The sequence below is a fragment of the Moschus berezovskii genome, chromosome 27 (genome assembly GCF_049115385.1).
Source record: "Moschus berezovskii isolate FMDL1 chromosome 27, NW_MosBer_1.0, whole genome shotgun sequence".
Taxonomy (NCBI): Eukaryota; Metazoa; Chordata; class Mammalia; order Artiodactyla; family Moschidae; genus Moschus; species Moschus berezovskii.
The window spans coordinates 5,724,866-5,748,124 of NC_142486.1; the positions used below are offsets into that span (position 1 = coordinate 5,724,866).

Here is a 23,259-nt window from a genome sequence, read left to right on the forward strand (position 1 = left end):
CAACAGATGAATGAATGAGGATGTGGCACATGTGTGCATATATACATGCGCAGACATACACACAAGAAATATTCTTGAGTCATAAAAAAGAATGAAATTCTACATGGACCTAGAGGGTATTATACTAAGTGAAATAAGTTAGAGAATGACAAGTATTGCATGTTATCATGTATATGTGGAATCTAAAAATAAAATGAATAAATATTAATATACAAAACCAAATCAGAATCACAGATGTAGAAAACAAACTGATGGTCATCAGTGGGGAGTAGGAAGGGGAGTGCAAGATAGGATAGAGGATTAAAAGGTACAAGTTGCAATGTGTAACATAATTGTGCTACAAGGACAGATTGTACATAACAGGAATATATTCATTATTTAATAATAATTTTAAATGGGGTATAATCTATAAAAATTTAGAATTGCTCTTCTACACCTGGAACTAATGTGATATTGTATATCAACTCCGCTTTTGCGCTAAAGGAGAATCAGCTCTGAGTACAGGTTCTGTGGTGAGGTGAGACCCAGATCAATGTCCCCTTTCTTGACTCCCCAGGAAGAGTGAATTTACTCCCTTTGCTCTGCTCAGACACACTCCTTATACACCTTTTATTGCCAACAGTCAAAGCACACTACTGTCCTTTGTCAGATTATGGGTTCTATCCTTCTATGACTGAGCTCCTTGAGTTTGGCAGTGGGGGGATCTAGCTTGCCTTAGTGTCCCCATCCCCCCATCACAGGGGCAGTTGCATTGTTCACACCTCATACACACCTCAGGAGTGGGTGATAGTAGCAGACAGTCTTCCACAATCCAGCAGGTGGTTCTGAGAGAGTGTGGCTCTTGACCTGTCTTGCCTGAGCATCTGATTATGATTTTCTTGTGGACTGTGTTGGATATAGATAGTTAGCTGGTCCCGATTTTAACGTCTGTGTTTATCTTTTTTTACTCAGCGTCTTTGGGGCCTACAGCATGGATGTGATTACTAGCACGTCATTTGGAGTGAATATTGATTCCCTTGGCAACCCACAAGATCCCTTTGTGGAGAATGTCCAGAAGCTCTTAAGATTCAGTATCCTCCACCCATTTATTCTCTCAGTAGGTAAGTGTCCTACTACATTTCTTTTTCTGTATTCCTCCCTCCCTCTCTCCTTCCCTCTCATTCTTTCTTTCTCCCTTCCTTCCTTGTTTATCACAGGTTTATTGAGATATAATTCATATACCATCAATTTACCCGCTTAAGATGTACAGTTCAATGGTTTTTACAGCTAAGTGTCCATCGATGGATAAATGGACAGGGAAAATGTGGTGTACACACACACACACCAGAATATGATTCAGCCATGAAAAGGAAGGAAATCCTGCCATTTGCAGCAATGTGGCTGGACCTCAATGGAGGGCATTATGCTCAGTGAGATAAGTCAGACAGAGAAAGGCAAATACTTACATGATCAATCAAAAGAAGAAATCCAAACTCATCAAAAAGCAATGTCAGATTTTTGGTTTCCAGAGACAGGGTTTGGGAGATAGGAGAATTGGCTGATGGTAGTCAAAAGGTAGGAAATGGCAACCCACTCCAGTATTCTTGCCTGGAGAATCCCAGGGACAGAGGAGCCTGGTGGGCTGCTGTCCATCTAGTCGCACAGAGTCGGACATGACTGAAGCGACTTAGCAGCAGCATCTGCAGCAGTCAAAAGGTATAAATTTCAGCTATTACTTAAACAAATACTCCTGGTGTAATATGCTTATAGCTATCCAGTTGTCTCAGCATCACTTGTTGAAAAAGCTACTTTGTCTCCATTGAATGGTCTTAGAAACATTTTCAGTGTTCAGTTGACCATAGGCATGTGGGTTTATTTCTGGACTCAAAATTCTATTCCATGAATCTGTATGTTCATCCTTAGGCCAGTACCATATTGCCTTGATTAATGTAGCTTTATGGTAATTCTTAAAATCAGGAAAGGTGAGTCTTATAACTTTATTTTTTTTTCAGGAATGTTTTGTCTTCTATGAGCCCCTTGCAATTTCATATGAATTTAATCTAAGATAGTCAGTTTCTTCAAAGAGGTCAGCTAGGGTTCTGATGGAGAATGTCTTATATCTGTTGATGTGCCATCTTGACAATGTAAACATTCTGATTCATGAACATGGCATGTTTTTCGCTTATTTACATCTTCTTTAATTTAGTTCAACAAGATTTTGTGGTTTTCAGAGTGTAAATTTTACATGTCTTTTATTTTATTCCTACTTATTCTATTCTTCTTGATGTTATTGTAAGTGGAATTGTTTTCTTAATGTCACTTTCATATTATTTATTGCAATGTATAGAAATACAACTGATTTTGCATTTTGATCTTGTATCTTGAAACCCTGCTGAACTTCTTTATTTTTTCTAATAGGTTTTTAGTGGCTTCCTTAGGATTCCCTGTATACAAGATCATGTTATCTGATGAGTTTTAGTCTTCATTTCCTAAATGGATATATTTTGTTTAATTTTCTTGACTAATTCTTGTTAGAATGTCAGGTACAGTTTTGGGTAGAAACGGTGAAAAAGGCTTCCTTGTCTTAATCTTAAAGAAAAGCATTCAGTTTTTCACTATTAAATATTAGTGTTAACTATGTTTTTTTCATAGATTCCTTTTATCAGGTTGATGAAAGTCCCTTCTGTTCCTGTTTGCTGAGAGCTTTTATCACAAGCGGGTATTGGATTTTGTCACCTGCATCTTATGCATTTATCAGATCATCGTGTAGTCATTGTTTATTTTTCTATTGAAGTGGCATCTTATACAACCTTGCATTCCTGGAATAAAGTGCACTTATATATGATTATACATCTTTTTATATGTTAGTAGATTCAGTGTGGTAGTATTTTGTTGAGGATTTTTGTATTCATGGTCATAAGATATTTTGGTCTATAGTTTTATTTTCCTGTTATATCTTAGTCTGTTTCTCACTCTGGGTTAATACTGGCCCTGCAGAATGACTTTCAAAGTGTTCTATCATTTTCTATTTGCTGGATGAGTTAGTGAAAATTTGGTATTAATTCTGTAATTATTTAAGTAGTATTCAGCATTAAAGCCATCTGGACCTAAGCTTTTCATTGTCAAATTGTGGGTTGTTTCTTGATTACCAAATCAAATTTTGTATTTCTTATAGGTCTATTCACATTGTCTCTTTCTTTTTGAATAGTTTCTGTTTAATAGTTTTTCCAATTAATTTATTTTAACTGGAGGATAAATCCTTTACAATATTGTGATGATTTTTGCCATACATCAACATGAATCAGCCACAAGTATACATGAGTCCCCTCAATCCTGAACCCCCTCCAACCTCCCTCCCCCTCTGTCCCTCTGGGTTATCCCTGAGTACTGGCTTTGGGTTCCCTGCTTCATGCATTGAACTTGCACTGGTCATCTATTTTACATATGGTAATGTACATGTTTCAGTGCTGTTCTCTCAAATCATCCCACCCTCACCTTTTCCCACTGAGTCCAAAAGTCTTCACTTTAAACATGTGTCTCTTTGCTGTGCTGCAGGTAGGATCATCGGTACCGTCTTCCCAAATTCAATGTATATGTGTTAATATACAGTATTTGTCTTTTCTTTCCGACTTACTTCACTTTGTATAATAGGCTCCAGGTTCATCCATCTCACTGCTGCTGCTGCGTCACTTCAGTCGTGTCCGACTCTGTGTGACCCCATAGACAGAAGCCCACCAGGGTCCCCCGTCCCTGGGATTCTCCAGGCAAGAACACTGGAGTGGGTTGCCATTTCCTTCTCCAATGTGTGAAAGTGAAAAGTGAAAGTGAAGTCGCTCAGTCGTGTCCGACCCTTAGCGACCCCATGGACTGCAGCCTACCAGGCTCCTCCATCCATGGGATTTTCTAGGCAAGAGTACTGGAGTGGCTTGCCATTGCCTTCTCCGTCCATCTCACTAGAACTGACTCAAATACATTCTTTCTTTATAACTGAGTAACATTCCACTGTGTATATGTACTGCAGCTTGCTTATCTGTTCATCTGCCAATGGACATCTAGGTTCCTGCCATGCCCTGCTGCTGCTGCTTCTAAGTCGCTTCAGTTCAGTTCAGTTCAGTCGCTCAGTCGTGTCCGACTCTTTGTGACCCCATGAATCACAGCACGCCAGGCCTCCCTGTCCATCACCAACTCCCGGAGTTCACTCAGACTCATAAGTCGCTTCAGTTGTGTCCAACTCTGTGCGACCCCATAGACCGCAGGCAGCCCACCAGGCTCCGCCATCCCTGGGAGTCTCTAGGCAAGAACACTGGAGTGGGTTGCCATTTCCTTCTCCATGCCCTAGCTATTGTAAATAGTGCAGCAGTACATTGGGTAAATGTGTCTCTTTCAATTCTGGATTCCTTGGGGTGTATGCCCAGCAGTGGGATTGCTAGGTCATATGGCAGTTTTAGTCCCAGGTTTTTAAGGAATCTCCACACTTTTCTCCATAGTGGCTATACCAGTTTGCATTCTCACCAACAGTGTAAGAGGTTTCCCTTTTCTCCACATCCTCTCCAGCATTTATTGTTTGTAGACATTTTCATGATGGCCATTCTGACTAGTGTGAGATGATACACTAGTGTGAGCGTGGTTTTGATTTGCATTTCTCTAATAATGTGTGAAACTGAACATCTCTTCATGTGTTTATTAGCCATCTGTGTGTCTTCTTTGGTTGAAAGTCTGTTCAGGTCTATTGTGCACTTTTTGATTGGGTGTTTATTTTTCTGGTATTGAACTACATGAGCTGCTTGTATATTTTGAAAATTAATTCTTTGTCAGTTGTTTTGTTTGCTATTATTTTCTCCCATTATGAAGGCTGTCTTTTCACCATGCTTTTTGTTTCCTTCATTGTGCAAAAGCTTTTAAGTTTAATTAGATCACATTCATTTATTTTAGTTTTTATTTCCATTACTCTGGGAGGTGGATCATAGAGGATCTTGATGTGATTTATGTCAGAGTGTGTTCTGCCTGAGTTTTCTTCTAGGAGTTTTATAGTTTCTGGTCTAGGCCCTTAATCCATCTTATTTTTGTGTATGGTGTTAGAAAGTGTTCTAGTTTCATTCTTTTACATGTAGTTGACCAGTTTTCCCAGGACCACATGTTGAAGAGACTGACTTTTCTCCATTGTATATTTTTGTCTCCTTTGTCAAAGATAATGTGTCTATAGGTACATGGATTTATCTCTGGACTTTCTATTTTGTTCAGTTCAGTTCAGTCACCTCAGTTGTGTCCAATTCTTTGTGACCCCATAAATCACAGCATGCCAGGCTTCCCTGTCCATCACCAACTCCCGGAGTTTACTCAAACTCATATCCATTGAGTCAGTGATGCCATCCAACCATCTCATCCTCTGTCATCCCCTTCTCCTCCTTCCCTCAATCTTTCCCAGCATCAGGGTCTTTTCCAATGAGTCAGCTCTTCGCATGAGGTGGCCAAAGTTTTGGAGCTTCAGCTTCAACATCAGTCCTTCCAATGAACACCCAGGAAAGATCTTCTTTAGGATGGACTGGTTGGATCTCCTTGCAGTCCAAGGGACTCTCAAGAGTCTTCTCCAACACCACAGTTCAAAAGCATCAATTCTTTGGCGCTCAACTTTCTTTATAGTCCAACTCTCACATCCATACATGACCACAGGAAAAACCATAGCCTTGACTAGACAGACCTTTGTTGACAAAGTAATGTCTCTGCTTTTTAATATGCTATCTAGGTTGGTCATAACTTTCCTTCCAAGGAGTAAGCATCTTTTAATTTCATGGCTGCAATCCATCTGCAGTGATTTTGGAGCCCCCCAAAATAAAGTCAGCCACTGTTTCCACTGTTTCCCCATCTATTTGCCATGAAGAGATGGGACTGGATGCCATGCTCTTAGTTTTCTGAATGTTGAGTTTTAAGCCAACCTTTTCAGTCTCCTCTTTCACTTTCATAGAGTCTCTTTAGTTCTTCACTTTCTGCCATAAGGGTGGTGTCATCTGCATATCTGAGGTTATTGATATTTCTCCCAGCAATCTTGATTCCAGCTTGTGCTTCCTCCAGCCCAGCATTTCTCATGATGTACTCTGCATATAAGTTAAATAAACAGGGTGACAATAAACAGTCTTGACGTACTCCTTTTCCTATTTGGAACCAGTCTGTTGTTCCATGTCCAGTTCTAACTGTTGCTTCCTGACCTGCATTTCTCAAGAGGCAGGTAAGGTGGTCTGGTATTCTGGTATTTTGTTCAGTTCATCTATATTTCTGTCTTTGTGCCAGTACCATACTATCTTGATGACTGTAGCTTTATAGTATAGTCTGAAGTCAGGAAGGTTGATACCTCCAGTTCCATTCTTCTTTCTCAAGATTGCTTTGAAAGCATTTCCTCTAAAATCAGGAACAAGACAAGGGTTCCCTTTCTTACCCCTACTATTCAACATAGTTTTGAAAGTCCTAGCAACAGCAATCAGAGAAAAAGAGATAAAAGGAATCCAGACTGGAAAAGAAAAAGTACAACTCTCACTGTTGGCAGATGACATGATCCTGTACATAGAAAACCCTAAATATACCATCAGAAAATCACTAGAGCTAATAAATGAATATAGTAAAGTTGCAGGATATAAAATTAATACACAGAAATCCCTTGCATTCCTATTACTCAGCTATTTAAAAGAATGTGTTTGAATCAGTTCTAATGAGGTGGATGAAACTGGAGCCTATTATACAGAGTGAAGTAAGTCAGAAAGAAAAATACCAATGCAGTATATTAATGCATATATATGGAATTTAGAAAGATGGTGACAATGACCCTATATGTGAGACAGCAAAAGAGATACAGATGTAAAGAACAGACTTTTGAATATACTACCCAAAGCAATCTATAGATTCAACACAAATCCTATCAAAGTACCAACAGTATTTTTCACAGAACTAGAACAAATAATTCCACAATTTGTATGGAAACACGAAAGACTCCAGATAGCCAAAGCAACCTTGAGAAAGAAGTATGGAATAGGAGGAGTCAAACTTCCTGTTTAATCATTGTTAATAGAGAAATTCAAATTGTCTGTTTCTTTTTTAGTTAGTTTCTTCACTTCGTGTATTTTAAGGAATTTGTGCACTTCCTCTAAGGTATCTAATTTATTGGTGAACACTGTTCCTTGTGTTCCATTACGCTCTTTCTCACTTTGGTGTCAATAGTAATCTCTCCTCTGCCATTCTGATGCTAGATATTTGAGCTTTTTTTCTCTTTTTTATTTTTTGGTCAATCTAGCTTAAAAGTTCTTTTCAAAGAATCAGCTTTTGGTTTCACCGAATTTCTGTACTATTTTTATTCCCTATTTCATTAGTTTCTTCTCTTGTCTTTATTACTTTCTACTTTATTACTTTTCTTCTTTAGGTTTAGTTTGCTCTTCTTCTTTCAGTGAGTTAGGGTGGAAAGTTAGGTTCATGACTTGAGATTTTTGTTCTGTTTTTAAAGTAGACATTTATAGCCTTAAACTTTTCTTTTTTTAATTTATTTTTTTTATTTTATTGGAGGCAAATTACCTTACATTAATATATTGGTTGGTTTTGCCATACATTGACACGAATCTGCCCCGGGTGTACATGTGTTCCCTTTCTTGAACCCCCGCTCCCACCTCCCTCTTCCCCATATGCCTTAAACTTTTCTGTGAGCACTGTTTTTCCTACATCCCATTCATTTTGGTAAGTAGTGACTTCATTTTTATTTATCTCAAAGTAACTTCTGGTTGTATTTTTGATATAGTATACAACTCATTGGTTATTTAGGAGTGTATTGTTTAATTTCCATGTATTTGTGAGTTTCCCAATTTTTGTTATTGATTTTTAATTTAATTCCAATGTGGTTGAAAGACATACACTGTTTTATTTATATCTTGAATTGTTTTTTGCACAAAATGGTTAATTAGAGTAGCAGACTATAGTGTGGTTTATCCAAAGAGACTCTAATCCAATGATTAAAGACTATGAAGTTCAGGAATGTAATTCTGTTTCCTTGATCATTCCAAAAGTCAGAAGGGAACACTGATCTCACTACTATCGTGATGGCCCCTGTAAGTGGACTTGGCCTTGCTCAGTCATTGGCTTGGAAGGCTAAGCAAAGGTCACAGAGGGAGTGATTCTGGTATCTGACCCTGATATCTTTCCGGATTGATAGAGCAAATTATACTTGCTGTGTAATTTTTGAATTTTCACTGTGCTTTTCCTTTATCTTCCCTGTATAGTACTCTTTCCATTCCTTATCCCAATCCTTGAAGAATTAAATATCACCGTATTTCCAAAAAGTGTTGTGAATTTTTTTACAAAATCCATAAAAAGGATAAAAGAAAGTCGCCTCAAAGATAATCAAAAGGTAAAATCTGGTGGTGGTTACATGGGGGCATTCACGTTTTGAAAATTTGTTAACCTGTACACATATGATTTGTGTACTTCTCTGCATTTTTTTAAAAGTTACGTAGAGAAGTATAGATTTTAGAACTGGGGAGTTATTAATATATCATTGTGGAGTGATGAGAAAGGTGGAGGTTGGGGGAAGAAATAAGAAAATGAGCCAGAGAGTGATGTTTAAATTTCATAGTAGAAATGCATATTAGTATATCATTGCATACGTGTTGTTGAGATAAAAGCTTTACCACTTCCATTCAGTAAACTGTTAAAGGATAAGAATTACTATTTAACAATGATTTTACTGATATTATAATTTTCCCACATGTTATACTGGTAAAGAATCACTTTGATTCCAAAACTCTTATTTTATAGATTGTGTAATGAATGGAAAGCCCCATCAGGCAGCTGGTGGAGTGAATTCTGTGTTAAACTGGAGCCCTCTCCTAGTCTGGTGTGGGCAAGCATCTTCTCTGGGCCATGAGGCTGCAAGCTCATTAACCCAGGTTTGCCTCCACAAAGCCTGGAGGCCAACACAAGGTTGTCTTCAGGTCAGGGGGATGAGGGTTTTGTACCCAAGATGTCACTGAAGACTATATAGAGTTTTGTGAGGGTCAAGGCTTTGAAGATGCTTCCAAAAACACTGCCAATAAACTTTGCAAATTTGAGGGGATTAATTTGTGTGATCATTCATAAAGAATTAAAATTGGAAGGAAAAAAAGGATAAAAATCATGGACTTTTCCTGAGAAAACAGGTGTGACAGGAGAGACCAGAGGCAACTCTCAGGCAAAAAAGCTGTTTCAAAAGCCAGAGAAACCAAAGATCAGGGAGAATGAGGACAAGAAAGCAGTTGGATTGATGGCTGGCTGGGTTTCTCTCTGGGAAATATCACACTCTCCAAGGTCTGTAGGTGAATGTTAGTTCACTATCTCAGGCAATAGTAGTCAGACTTCTAATTTTTAAGGGGCCATATTCTCAGGAAAGAGGTTAAATACTGCACTCCTGATTTGTCTATACTTCACAAGTAACTTTCTTTCATAGAAATTTATTTCTGCTTACAGCTGCGTGTGGACTTTCTTCAGCTGATGATTAACTCCCAGAATTTCAAAGAAACAGACAATCATAAAGGTAACCAAGGAGAGCTTCAGAGGGGACACAGTGGGGAGAAACAGAGGTCAGGGGCAGTTCTGAAAATGTGCAGGAAGTTTTCCAGGTAGTTGGGAATTTCTGCCAAATTGAAGAAAGACACTTGTGCAGAAAGAAAGAGTATACTGTGGTACTTCCTAGAAGTTTGCAGGCACAACTTTGTTCAGAGCTTGAAGGGCAAGTATAACAAGGATGTCGTGCCCAGAAGTCAGTTATGAAATGGATCACTACAGCTGAACCTCTGGGGAGCTTTGTTCCAATATCAGTTCTCAGGCTCCTCCAGACCCACCAAGTCAGAACCTCTGAATATTTGCATCAAGGCTTCATCCCTTCATTCATCAGGGGACACATTGCCCCGGTGTTGGTGACCTTAACTTGGAACACTTTTAAACTTGTGTTCACCAGCTTATTCTACTGTAAAGTATAATTTTTTCCCTTTGTTATTAACATGTAACTTCTGGAAGAAGCCTTTGAGACTAAATATTCTGTTCCTCTTCAAATTGTCACCCACTGGTTTTATCATTCATGGATGGTTTTTGACTGAAACCATTGTTACTATGATGGTTACAACGTGATGTCTTTCTAAACTCATCATTCTTCTGTGTTTATGAGCTGATGTTCTTTCATAGGGAGAGCTCTCCATTCTCCCCCAATCATTTATTTATTTATATCAGTATACCTCATGTATAGCTAACTTACTATTTCACATCACTCTTCATTTTGATTTTCAAATTCTCTCAGGTTTGCCAACTGGAGCCCTTTAAAGTAGACTCCTATATATATATTACTTTTATCTCCTGAAAAATTTTTTAAATAGGCTATTTTTAGAAATAGAAATTAAAATGCAAAATTGAATGAATAATAAAGTTTCCCAATATACATTCTGCCCCCACCTGCATATAGCCTTCCTCAATACCAGAAGTCCATACTGGAGTGATACACTTATTATAATCAGTGAACCTAAAATGGTATATTATTATCACCCAAAGACAGTAGTTCACACCTGAGTTCAATCTTGGCATTATACATTCTGCGGCTTTTGATCAGTGTTTAATGATGTGTGTCCACCACTGTGGTATACGGAGTATCCTGTGTCCTTTTCATTTATCATTTTCCAAGAACTTCCTCACTTCCTAATGCAAGGCATTCCAGCTTTCTCTTCTATTTCCCCTGGAATAAGCCATTTCTCTAAGAAGTTCAGGTTCCATTTAGTGAGAAATGGTATTTAGAATCCAAAATCTGAGTTCTAGGAATGCTTATTGCTACCAGGATTTTTTTCTTTTTGTTTTTGTTTTCTTTTTCTTTTTTTTTGCTTCCAGATCCTCTCAGTGGACAACTTTCAGAGCATCAACTATTTTTACACAGGAATATGAAAAAAAATTTTTTAATGATTTCTGTATCTATTCCAAAATGCTGATGCAAACCAGCTCTCTCTCACACACAAAAAGACCCTGATGTGTTTTAATTCCATTACATGAATACTCCTAAATGGTTAATTTGAAGCCACCAATGGATTGATAACCATCTCACAAAAGTCTGGCATTTTATAAAATTGGTTCCTGAAAGCAGCTACTTCAGCACACTCTAAATATATCTATAACTGTGTGGACACCTACTTCTATCATTCTATCTATCTATTATCATCTATCATTTTTTAAGTACATGATTCAATACAACTTTCTGTGATGAAGGAAATAATCTGCATCTGTTCGGTTCAATATAGTAATCACTAGACGTAAGTGTCTACTGAGGACATGACGTGGCCAGTGCCCCTGGAACCTGAATGCTAATTTGTATTTAATTTTAATCAACTAAAATTTGAATAGTCACATATTGGACAGCACAGCTCTAGACTTTGAGTATTATGGGGTTCATCTTAACTGGGGAAAGAATTTGATGGTTGAATTTATCCACAGTAGCATCACAGATATCATCATTGGAGAATTACAACCTTGTAGACCTTGATTACACTCATTTTATATTACTTTTATTATTAATTTCTTGGTTGGAGCAGGTACCACATAGAGTTGAGTGCTCTAAGTAGCAAATGTCCTACTACACCCATCAAATAGCCTGAGCATACTTGGTCTCTTCAGAGAAAATAAAATTGGAGACCAGTGTATAATCACAGGCTATTTGGTAAGCATAAGGATGAGCAGAGAGAGGGGATGTGTACTTAGAGGATGACCTTCAGGCTAGGATGAATCAACATTGCTAATTCTACTCTCTGGATCTTATTTTTCTAATTTTCACATTGGGCTATATCCTTCCATGGATGCATTCTTTCTTCTGCTATTTTAATGCCAATGATTAGACTAGGATCATCACACCTCTTCAAGTTTTTTGTTGATTTCTGTAGCTTCTATACGTATCTTGAACATCCCTTTGAAGACATATGCCCCAGGTCTTATATGACCTGATGCCTCTCAAGCGCGTAATCCATGCTTCTCAGGCTACACTGTGCACATACATCTCCACATCTCACGAAAGTTCAGATGTTGTTTCCATAGCTCTAGGATGGGATGTGAGACTGAATTTGTATTAGGCTTCCAGATACTGCTCGTGCTGCTGGTCCACGGACCACTCTTTGAGTAGCAAGAGTTTCTCTGTAGCCCACATTGTACTCTTATATTCCTGTAAAGAAGTTTTGATAAAATATAATTTAATTTCACCTACCATATGATCTGACTGGGAAAGGGAATGGCAAACCACTTCAGTATTCTTGCCTTGAGAACTCCATGAACAGTATGAAAAAGCAAAAAGATATGGCACTGAAATAGAGGAAAACAATAGAATGGGAAAGGCTAGATTCTCTTCAAGAAAATTAGGGATACCAGGGACTATTTCATGCAAAGATGGGCACAATAAAGAGCAGAAATGGTATGGACCTAATAGAAGAAAAAGAAGATATTAAGAAGAGGTGGCAAGAATACACAAAAGAACTGTACAAAAAAAGATTTTCTAGACCCAGATAACTACGATGGTGAGATCACTCACCTAGAACCAGACATCCTGGAGTGTGATGTCAAGTGGGCCTTAGGAAGCATCACTATGAACAAAGCTGGTGGAACTGACAGAATTCCAGTTGAGCTGTTTCAAATCCTGAAAGATGATGCTGTTAAAGTGCTGCACTCAATATGCCAGCAAATTTGGAAAACTCAGCAGTGGCCACAGGACTGGAAAAGGTCAGTATTAATTCCAATCCCAAAGAAAGGCAATGCCAAAGAGTGCTCAAACTACTCCACAATTGCACTCATCTCACATGCTAGCAAAGTAATGCTCAAAATTCTCCAAGTGAGGCTTCAACAGTACGTGAACCATGAACTTCCAGATGTTCAAGCTGGATTTAGAAAAGGCAGAGGAACCAGAAATCAAATTGCCATCATCTGTTGGATCATAGAAAAAGCTAGAGAGTTAAAAAAAAATCTACTTCTGCTTTATTGACTATACCAAAGCCTTTGACGGTGTGGATCACAACAAAGTGTGGGAAATTCTTAAAGAGATGGGAATACCAGATCACCTGACCAGTCTCCTGAGAAATTTCTATGCAGGTCAAGAAGCAACAGTTAGAACTGGACATGGAAAAATGGACTGGTTCCAAATTGGGAAAGGAATATGTCACGGCTGTATTTTGTCACTCTACTTATTTAACTTTTATGCAGAGTACATCATGCAAAATGCTGGGCTGGATGAAGCATAAGCTGAAATCAGGATTGCTGAGAGGAATCTCAGTAACCTCGGATATGCAGATGACACTACCCTTATGGCGGAAAGTGAAGCGGAACTAAAGAACCTGAAAAAAGTGAAAGAGGAGAGTGAAAAATCTGGCTTAAAACTCAACATTCAAAAAATGAAGATCATGGCATTCAGTCCCATCACTTCATGGCAAATAGATGGGGAAACAATGGAAACAGTGAGAGACTTTATTTTCTTTGGCTCCAGAATTAGTGCAGATGGTGGCTGCAGCCATGAAATTAAAAGACGCTTGCACCTTGGAAGAAAAGCTATGACCAACCTAGACAGCATATTAAAAAGCAGAGACATGACTTTCCCAACAAAGGTCCATCTAGTCAAAGCTATGGTTTTTCCAGTAGTCATGTATGGGTGTGAGAGTTGGACCATAAAGAAATCTGAGCACCAAAGAACTGATGCTTTTGAACTGTGGTGTTGGAGAAGACTCCTGAGAGACCCTTGGACTGCAGTGAGATCAAACCAGTCCATCCTAAAGGGAATCAGTCCTGAATATTCATTTGAAGGACTGATGCTGAAGCTGAAGCTCCAATACATTGGCCACCTGATGCAAAGAACTGACTCTTTAGAAAAGACCCTGATGCTGGAAAAGATTGAAGGCAGGAGGAGAAGGGTACGACAGAGGATGAGTGGTTGGACGGATCACCAACTCGATGGACATGAGTTTGAGCAAGCTCCTGGAGTTGGTGATGGACAGGGAGGGCTGCGTGCTGCAGTCCATGGGTTGCAAAGAGTCGGACATGATTGAGTGATTGAATTAAACTGACCATGTAGCTTTATTATTGTATCCTTTTTTAAAAAAAATCAAGCTGTGCCTTAACTAAAATAATTTAAAATATTCTAGAAGCAAATGTTACTCCATTTTACTTGGAGCTAGTATATTAAAAAGCAGAGACATTACTTTGCCAACAAATGTCTGTCTAGTCAAGGCTATGGTTTTTCCAGTGGTCATGTATGGATGTGAGAGTTGGACTGTGAAGAAAGCTGATCGCCGAAGAATTGATGCTTTTGAACTGTGGTGCTGGAGAAGACTCTTGAGAGTCCCTTGGACTGCAAGGAGATCCAACCAGTCCATTCTAAAGGAGATCAATCCTGGGTGTTCATTGGAAGGACTGATGCTAAAGCTGAAACCCCAATACTTTGGCCACCTCATGCGACGAGCTGACTCACTGGAAAAGAGTCTGATGCTGGGAAGGATTGGGGGCAGGAGGAGAAGGGGACGACAGAGAATGAGATGGCTGATGGCATCACCGACTTGATGGACATGAGTTTGAGTGAACTCCGGGATTTGGTGATGGACAGGGAGGCCTGGCGTGCTGTGATTCATGGGGTCGCAAAGAGTTGGACACGACTGAGCGACTGAACTGAACTGAACTGAAAGTTCTTTTACAGTTCTCTATGAGTTTGCGTGAACTCTGGGAGTTGGTGATGGACAGGGAGGCCTGGCGTGCTGTGATTCATGGGGTCGTGGAGAGTCGGACACGACTGAGCAACTGAACTGAACTGAACTGAACTGAAAGACACAATGATAACACTGTAGATGTTAGACAGAAATACTGTCCCTTGAAATTACCCAGCGTTGTTGGTGGGGGATGGCATTGCCAGGAACAGAGGGCCAAGAATAGTAGAGACTTGGGAAAAACTGGATCAAGGCAGTTCTTGGCTTTTTCTTGGCTCTGAGAGGCAGACACAGGAAATCACTCTCAGTTTGATTCTGAATTACTTTTACATGATTTCCCCTAGGGGTTTGGGAGTTTCACTGAAATGTCTCATCACTTAACCTATGGTTTTTACAATGCCGTGCTTTACCTAAAACATCTTTACATTTTTTTTAGCTCTCTCTGACCAAGAACTCATGGCCCAAAGTATTATCTTTATTTTTGCTGGCTATGAGACCACTAGCAGTACTCTTTCCTTCCTTCTGTATATTTTGGCCACTCACCCTGATGTCCAGCAGAAGCTGCAGGAGGAGATTGATGTGACTTTCCCCAATAAGGTGAGTGATGATTCCCAGAGAAAGAGAGGGAAGGTGAAGCGTTAGCATGATTGTCTACTCTCTACTTCTTAGGAGATTTCTGCCAAAAGCATAAGCATCAAATCATTTACCTCCTTTCCCAGGTGGTGCAGTGGGAAAAAATCCAATCCTTCTTCCAATGCAGGAGTTGTGGGTTTGATACCTGGGTTGAGAAGATCCCCTGGAGTTGGAAATGGCAACCCGCTCCAGTATTCTTGCCTTGGAAATCCCATGGACAGAGGACCCTAGTAGGCTACAGTACATGGGATTGCAAAGAGTCAGAGGAGACTAAGTTATTGAGCACAGTACATTTAGGAAGGATCTAAAGGATACAAAGCAAACAGAGAAAACATAAATACTTTGTGCTACTCACAGCAATATAAGTACTTTGAAAAAAGTGCTGGTCCTGCGGTATCAGTTGTCAGAATAATGCCAAGTAAAATTCACTGAACTTCAGTGGCATCTAGCAGTAACCATTTATTTTTCTGGTGTCTGCATTTGTTGTTCAGACACTATATTGTGTCGGATTCTTTGTGACCCCATGGACTGCAGCACACCAGGCTTCCCTGTTCCTCACTATCTCCCAGAGTTTGCCCAAGTTCATGGTGTCTGCATAGTTATCTGTTGATATTGGCTGGACTTGCTGTGGTCTGGACTGTGGTCTGTGGCCGATCTAGGCTGGCCTTGGCTAAGTGGTTTTGTTGCAGGAAGAGGGACCCCTTCCAGGGCCTGAAACTGGGCTCTTGTCTGACACTCAGAAATGAATTGTCTGAGGAGACACATGTGCTAACAAAGCAAGAGATTTTGTTGGGAAAGGGCACCCAGGTGGAGAGCAGTAGGGTAAGGGAACCCAGGAGAACAGCTCTGCCAGTCTCCCAGTCTCGGGTTTTATGGTGATGGGATTAGTTCCTAGGTTGTCATTAGCCAGTCATTCTGACTCAGAGTCCTTCCTGGTGGTACATGCCTTATTCGGCCAAGATGGATCCCAGAGAGAAGGATTCTGGGAGGTGATTGGACACGTGGTGTCTCCTTTTGACCTTTCCTGAACTCTTCCGGTTGGTGGTGGCTTATGAGTTCCATGGTCCTTACCAGGACCTTCTGTTGTAAAACAGCTCATGCAAATGGTTACTATGGCACCTGGCCAGGGTGTGCAGTTTCAGTCAGTGTGCTTTCCCTAACAGTTGGACTGACTCAGCTCCACACCTGCTCCTCACGTATCTCAATCTCTACGTGGTTGCTTCTCAGGGCAGCAATAGATGTCATGAGCAAGAGGCCTAATCCCTTCAACTTTCAAAACTCTGCTAACATCACACATAGCCAATATTCCACTGGTTCAAAGTGAGCCACCTGACCCACCTGAGTCAGAATGGGAGGGCATCGCAGAGTTAATGGCAAAGGGAATGGACAGAAGAAACGGTGGAGAATTGGGACCATTAATTCAGTCTACTCCCTGGTGTAAACTTTAGACTAGGTGAAGCCTGGTGTGCAAGAAAGGGTTTATGTTAGGAAACAGAGGACATGAGTATGAGACCTGACAAGCATGAACTTGGGCAAACTCTGGGAGATAGTGAGGAACAGGGAAGCCTGGTGTGCTGCAGTCCATGGGGTCACAAAGAATCCGACACAATATAGTGTCTGAACAACAAATGCAGACACCAGAAAAATAAATGGTTACTGCTAGATGCCACTGAAGTTCAGTGAATTTTACTTGGCATTATTCTGACAACTGATACCGCAGGACCAGCACTTTTTTCAAAGTACTTATATTGCTGTTTTGGACAAGTCTTATGACCTTTCAGAATCCTAGGTCCTTTAAATACTTTGGAGGGCCTGCATAAATTAGAGATGGCATTTCCTCTCTGGTAAACCCCATATTGGGATTCTTTTGATTACAAGAAGATTGAAAGGCTGCTAACAGACCAAGGCTAACTAAGGCATTGCATTCTCTCCTATTTATAAGAAGGCAATGGCAGGCCACTCCAGTACTCTTGCCTAGAAAATCCCATGGACGGAGGAGCCTGGTAGGCTTCAGTCCATGGGGTCACTACAAGTCAGACATGACTGAGCGACTTCACTTTCACTTTTCACTTTCACACATTGGAGAAGGAAATGGCAACCCACTCCAGTGTTCTTGCCTGGAGAATCCCAGGGACCGGGGAGCCTGGTGGGCTTCCGTCTATGGGGTCACACAGAGTCGGACACGACTGAAGTGACTTAGCAGCAGCAATAATACTAGTACTAGGACTAGGACTAGTATTGGCTGATATGTGTTTCTTACTTTATATGTCTGTTCTAAATACTTTCTATTTATAAATGTGTTTAATTTTGAAGAAATTCTTTATTAGTCAGGAGAGGCTAGCTTATGCTTCATTAACAGACAAGCCCTGGGATCTCAGGGGCTTTCATAGCAAAGTTTTCCATCACCCCCATGTACACGCTGAACATGGATTGTTAGTGGAGGATGGAGTGGACAACTCTACTTCACAGAGTCACTCAGGAAAACCGACTCAGATCCTTCACCATCTTATAATTGCCTTATCTGGAACATGAGGCCTTCTTGTCATCTGTGGAATAAGAACTCAAGTGCTGCTTACTGGGTTTTTAACTGATTTGTCTCTAAATTGACATAATTGCCTCAGTCACAGCCTGTTGGCAAAGCTGGCTTCCCATAAGTGGGCTGAGAAATATGTGGACTACATGGATGCTGGGTAAGCAGTGAGTGTCTGCCACATAACCCTCTGGAGGGTCAGCTCCACCTGTCTCCATGTAACATATGAGATACGTGAGCTACAGGGAGATGAAATACTTCCAGCCACTAGTCGTGTACCTGGTGGTGATCAAGTCAAGCTGTGATCCAGGGTGTTGGATCCCGAGCCACTCTTACCCTCTACAATGTTGCTCCTTAACTATAACCCCATGTGACAGCCATGTGTCACCCACAGTGGTCTCAGATCTCAGCCAAAACTGGAGTTCTTTGTGGTGTGCGGACAGCTGGACCCTGGAGTTGCAGTGGCTTGTTTAGACCTTCAGACCTTAGGGTCACACCTGTAGGGATAATAAGAGACCCTTCTAGCAGCAGACGGTGGGGTTCTGATCCTCTTGTAACCTCCCTGCATCTGAAATTGTGTTCTCATTCATGCTCTTCATTTGTGGATTTGGTTTAGAAAGGAACTCGTTTCTCCCCAATTATTTATAGAGTTTTCATATATTGTTTTCAGATTGTATGTGTATAATGAAGAGAATGAGCAAGCAGGAGTCTTCAACTAAGAAGCTTCATGTTGAATAGGGGATTTGCTCTTTTGCACATTCTTTCCTTGGTACAGATGTGTGGCCTCACTTTCAGAAAGAAACAGTGACTGTGGCCTATTTCACTTAAGAGTAAGGGTCCTAATCTTGGTCATGTTTGTTCTCATGAGAGAGAAGATACACTCCCTGATAACCCGTGGTGTTTCACAAACTGTTTAGAGAATTGTTCCAATGTTCTTCCATTGTCATGACGACTGCCCATCTCAATGGGCATTGAGAGGGCAATTGACATGTAAAATGTCTATAAATGCTAACGTTCTTTACCAATTTAAATTATTCCCTGGAGGTCCTAACATTTCAATAGGCCTATATAGATGGAGATGAGGGTTAATCTGATATCCTAATTTATCAAAATCTATTTCTTTCTTCCCAGGCACCTCCAACCTACGATGTCCTGGCACAGATGGAGTATCTTGACATGGTGGTGAATGAGACTCTCAGAATGTTTCCAATTGCTGTTAGACTGGAGAGGGTCTGTAAGAAGGATGTGGAAATCCATGGGGTGTCCATTCCCAAAGGGACAACGGTGACCGTGCCAATCTCCGTGCTTCACAGAGACCCACAGCTCTGGCCAGAGCCTGAGGAGTTCCGTCCTGAAAGGTACAAGACCCCAGGGAAGGGAGCCCTCTCTGATTCAGTTGCTCAGAGTGTATTCTGATGACTCTCATTATGGGTAACAAATGTGTGACTATATAATCACTTTATTTTACACCTTTTTATTGCTATTTCTTATTCCAAGAATATTATTTGATTAAATAATAATTAAGATCAAAATAAATAATAATTACAATTAAAAATTTTACCAACTGTGAACTAGAAAAAAAAATTTAGCTCTGTACATCCTCAATACCTTAAGCTTTGCTGTTGTTTAGACACTAAGTTGTGTCCGACTCTTTGCAACTTCATGGACTGTGTCCCACCAGTCTCCTCTGTCCGTGGGATTTTCCGGGCAAGAATACTGGAGTGGGTTGCCATTTCCTTCTCTAGGAAATATTCCTGACCCAGGGATTGAACCCATATCTTGTGCATTGGCAAGTGGATTTTTTATCACTGAGCCACCATGGAAGCCCAATAACTTAAGATACGCCTCATTAATAGTGGGATGTAAATCCTGTGAACATTTTTCTATGCATATACCCATTGTTAAAACTTAGAATGGCATTATATATAGTCTGATTTTTAATTGCTTACTTTATTTAACAGTAAACTATAAACAACCTTCTGTATTTTTAAAATATATTTCTATATCTTGCATCTGCTATAATTTACTTAACAACTATATTAGGTGTATTGGTTTTTATTCCTTGAATTCTGTCTATTCTGCTTAGTTCTTTGAATTCATCACTAACATTCCCATATTTCCATTGCTTTAAACATTGGCTGCTGTTTTCTCTATTATTATTGGAGGACTACAGGCTGAGGACCTAGGGGTCTCCTTCCTGGTGGTCCCAGCAGCCTCAGTGAGGGTGGAGACACAGGTGCCCTCATTCAGTCTGTGGCTACAGACCTGAGTCAGCTCCCTTCTGCCTCAGTGTTTGGGGACCTTCCGGAGAGAAGTCCTCTCGTCTCTAGACGTCTTGACTTCCTCCTTGGAGGGGTTAATATTGTCTTCTGGGAATTCAGAGTCAGGGTCTGGTTTGGGCACAGACTGGACTCTGGAAAGAGCCGATGCTCTCCCATTTATTTTATGGTGAGCAAAATTTGGGTTGAACATTTTAGTGCACTAACTGGGATCTAGACCTTTATGAGCCCCTGACTATAAGCTCCCTGACAGCAGGGACTGTGTCTTGTTCACCCTGGTGTCCCTAGCCCTAGCATGACCTGTACATGTAACATTGTTGAAAGAAGAGTCAGAGTCCACCAAGTCCTCCGTCCTGGACCAGCAAACCTCAGTGTCTCTCTCAAATTCATCAGCTCCCCTTCCTGCAACCTCAGGAACCTGAAACCCGAGACCACTCACTGTACTTCCCTTTGATTCACTCAGCCGTCAAGCAGAGAGGTAGTGCTCACCTGTGGGTGGCAGGGACTGGACCAGGGAGTGAGAAATCCAAATGTTAAAGCTCATTATTAAGAGTTTTGGACATAAACACTGTGTATTCTATAGGCAAATGTCTATGAATCATGTTTAATGTATCTGTTTGTGCCCATTCCCTGATCAACAGCCATCAACCAGGTCTGCACCACTCACATGATGCCCTTCGACTAATTCTCCGTGCATCTGAAATCACATTGTCTGTAAATATTCCAGAATAGTCTCCAAAATAGGGACTTTTTAAAATACACAGAACCACAATGCCATTGTTACTTACCCCAAATCCACATATTTTCTTAATATATTCAAATATTGAGGAGTCAAATTTGAATTGAGCAGAGGTCTAACCATCAAGGACTTTACAGGTTTGTGGAAATGATAGACACAGAAATCAGTGATTGAACCAGAATAGAATAGAGTCCACATAAATCTACTGACCTCAGCATCCTCCGTGTGTGGGAGGAAGAGACACACATACACAAGAGGAGGGGAAGGGGAAACAATTGAAAGCTAACAATTAAAATATTCAGAGACGCTTCTCCTACTTCCTTCGTCTCTGAGCACATGACCAACGTCAGTGCTTACGGAGGCAGGAACCCACTCTTCCTTCAATCAGGCTCATTTCCTAACTGCCTTTCAGAGCCTGAGCATCTCACCACCCTGAATGTAAATTTCATATTTAAAGATGCATTTTCTTTAACCATCCTTCATCTCATCTGCTCACCAGGACTGAAATTTCCTGTGGGATCCAGGGAATGGGAAGGCCCTGGGGTTTGCCTTTCTCACAGCAAAATCACCACAGCAGGATTCAGTCACTCACCCGCAGGAGTCTCCCTTATGCTACTGGTTGAGGCTTTAAGTTAAAACTTCAGACCTGAAGCTCCTGTGATTTTTCACTTGTTTCATCTACTGTTGTGGATCCAGGTTCAGTAAGAAGAACAAGGACAGCATAAATCCTTACGTCTACCTGCCTTTTGGAACTGGACCCCGAAATTGCATTGGCATGAGGTTTGCCATCATGAACATGAAACTTGCTGTCGTCAGAGTCCTGCAGAGCTTCTCCTTCAAACCCTGTAAAGAAACACAGGTCAGCATTTCACTCTGCATAGTGTTTTACTGAGAATTTTTTGTATCTCTCTGTGTCTATAAGATTGTGATCTATTCAAGAAGCAATTTAGTTTACTAGACAGAGAATCTGTTTGAAGCCATCTCTTACCTTTAATTGTCAACCATCCCTGGAGGGCTAAGTCTGTGGTTTCATAAAGACCTAACTGTAAAGGTCATCTAGAGTCAAGGCAGTTAGCACGACATGACGATACAAAGTCAGTGAACTTGAGCAACTTTAAAAATTTACATTCATGTCCACTGGAAGGAAGGAAAATGTCATACAAAGTCGTGAGAGCAGTGATGACATGTCATGACTTTTCAGTGATGTCCTTCTCCATGGGAACTTACAGAAGCTCTCCTGACAGTGACTCTCAGCCACTATTTGTATAAAGAAATTACTGGGGAGCAATATCCCGATGCTGAGGTCATCTCAGGCTCTCTAAAATAATTCCCCCAGAGTGTGGTGTTGAGAGCACGCCCACTGATCCTCCTGTGCAGCCACAGTGATCCCTGAGTGAAAGCATTTCTGCAGGATGGGAAGGGCTTCCACAGCCCCTCACCTGCCAGGGATCCTGCTGCCATCCAGCTGGGCTCCCTTTGCATTCTCAGAATGACTGTGTCCTTCCTGTCCACCCTACAGTCCGTTCTCCCCCTTCGAGTTCCAGTCCAGTCCCGAGCCCCTCCATGCAGCCTCCCCATCCAGGCCAGAGCCCACTCTCCCCTCTGCTGTGTTTACAGGTACCGCAGGCTGGCGTCATGGGTCCTACCACCCCACTTAATACTGCATCATTGAACCATCCAGTTTGGTTCCTTTGTTCTCTTTGCACCTAAAACGGTCTTTAACTCTATCCCCTCATTTTATTCCTTCCATAAACGCCCAGTGGTGCCTTGATGTCATCAGGGTAATGTTTAAGGAGTGACTTGAAGTTGATTAGAGCTCTTGGACACAAATTTGAAACAATTTCAACTTTAAAAATTTAACAAATGTCATTTATGTACTTGCTTGTTTTATGTGTCTCTGTGTGTGTCTGTCTGTAGGGAAAATGCATACCTTTCGAAAGTTTAAAATAGCAATTTGTTACAGATGTAGAAAGACCTGAAATCTCTCCACTGAGGAGCACACAGAACAGTTGCCATTGATTCTTGTCAACATGGCCCTTTAATGAGTCTTATTTCTGCTGCTGCTGCTAAGTCACTTCAGTCGTATCCAATTCTGTGTGACCCCATAGACAGCAGCCCACCAGACTCCACCGTCCCTGGGATTCTCCAGGCAAGAACAGTGGAGTGGGTTGCCATTGAGTCACTTAATAAGCAGCGGCTCCCCTTGAGTAGCTTTCTCTGGGAAGAGGAGGACAGAGATGTTTCCATTTTACTTGCAGGCATCTGTGTGGGCGTCCTGTAAGTGCAAGCATTCAGGGGACTCAGCCCTGAGAGAAAGGGGGCCTTGGGAACACCTGGGAAGAGCAGATGCCCCTGCAAGCTCCACCCAGTCCCCCACAGACTGGAGCTTCT

The 23,259-nt window shown here is 40.9% G+C and overlaps 1 protein-coding gene across 1 annotated transcript in view; it reads left to right on the top strand.

The window, feature by feature from the left end:
- The window catches only part of LOC129545709 (cytochrome P450 3A24-like), a 57,097-nt gene that overhangs the window by 31,394 nt on the left and 2,444 nt on the right, over positions 1-23,259 (top strand). The window contains exons 7-12 of the mRNA XM_055410234.2: positions 952-1,100; positions 8,232-8,359; positions 9,454-9,520; positions 15,124-15,284; positions 18,982-19,208; positions 21,565-21,727. Of these exons, the coding sequence (XP_055266209.2) occupies positions 952-1,100; positions 8,232-8,359; positions 9,454-9,520; positions 15,124-15,284; positions 18,982-19,208; positions 21,565-21,727 (895 nt within the window). The remainder of the gene's footprint in view (positions 1-951; positions 1,101-8,231; positions 8,360-9,453; positions 9,521-15,123; positions 15,285-18,981; positions 19,209-21,564; positions 21,728-23,259) is intronic.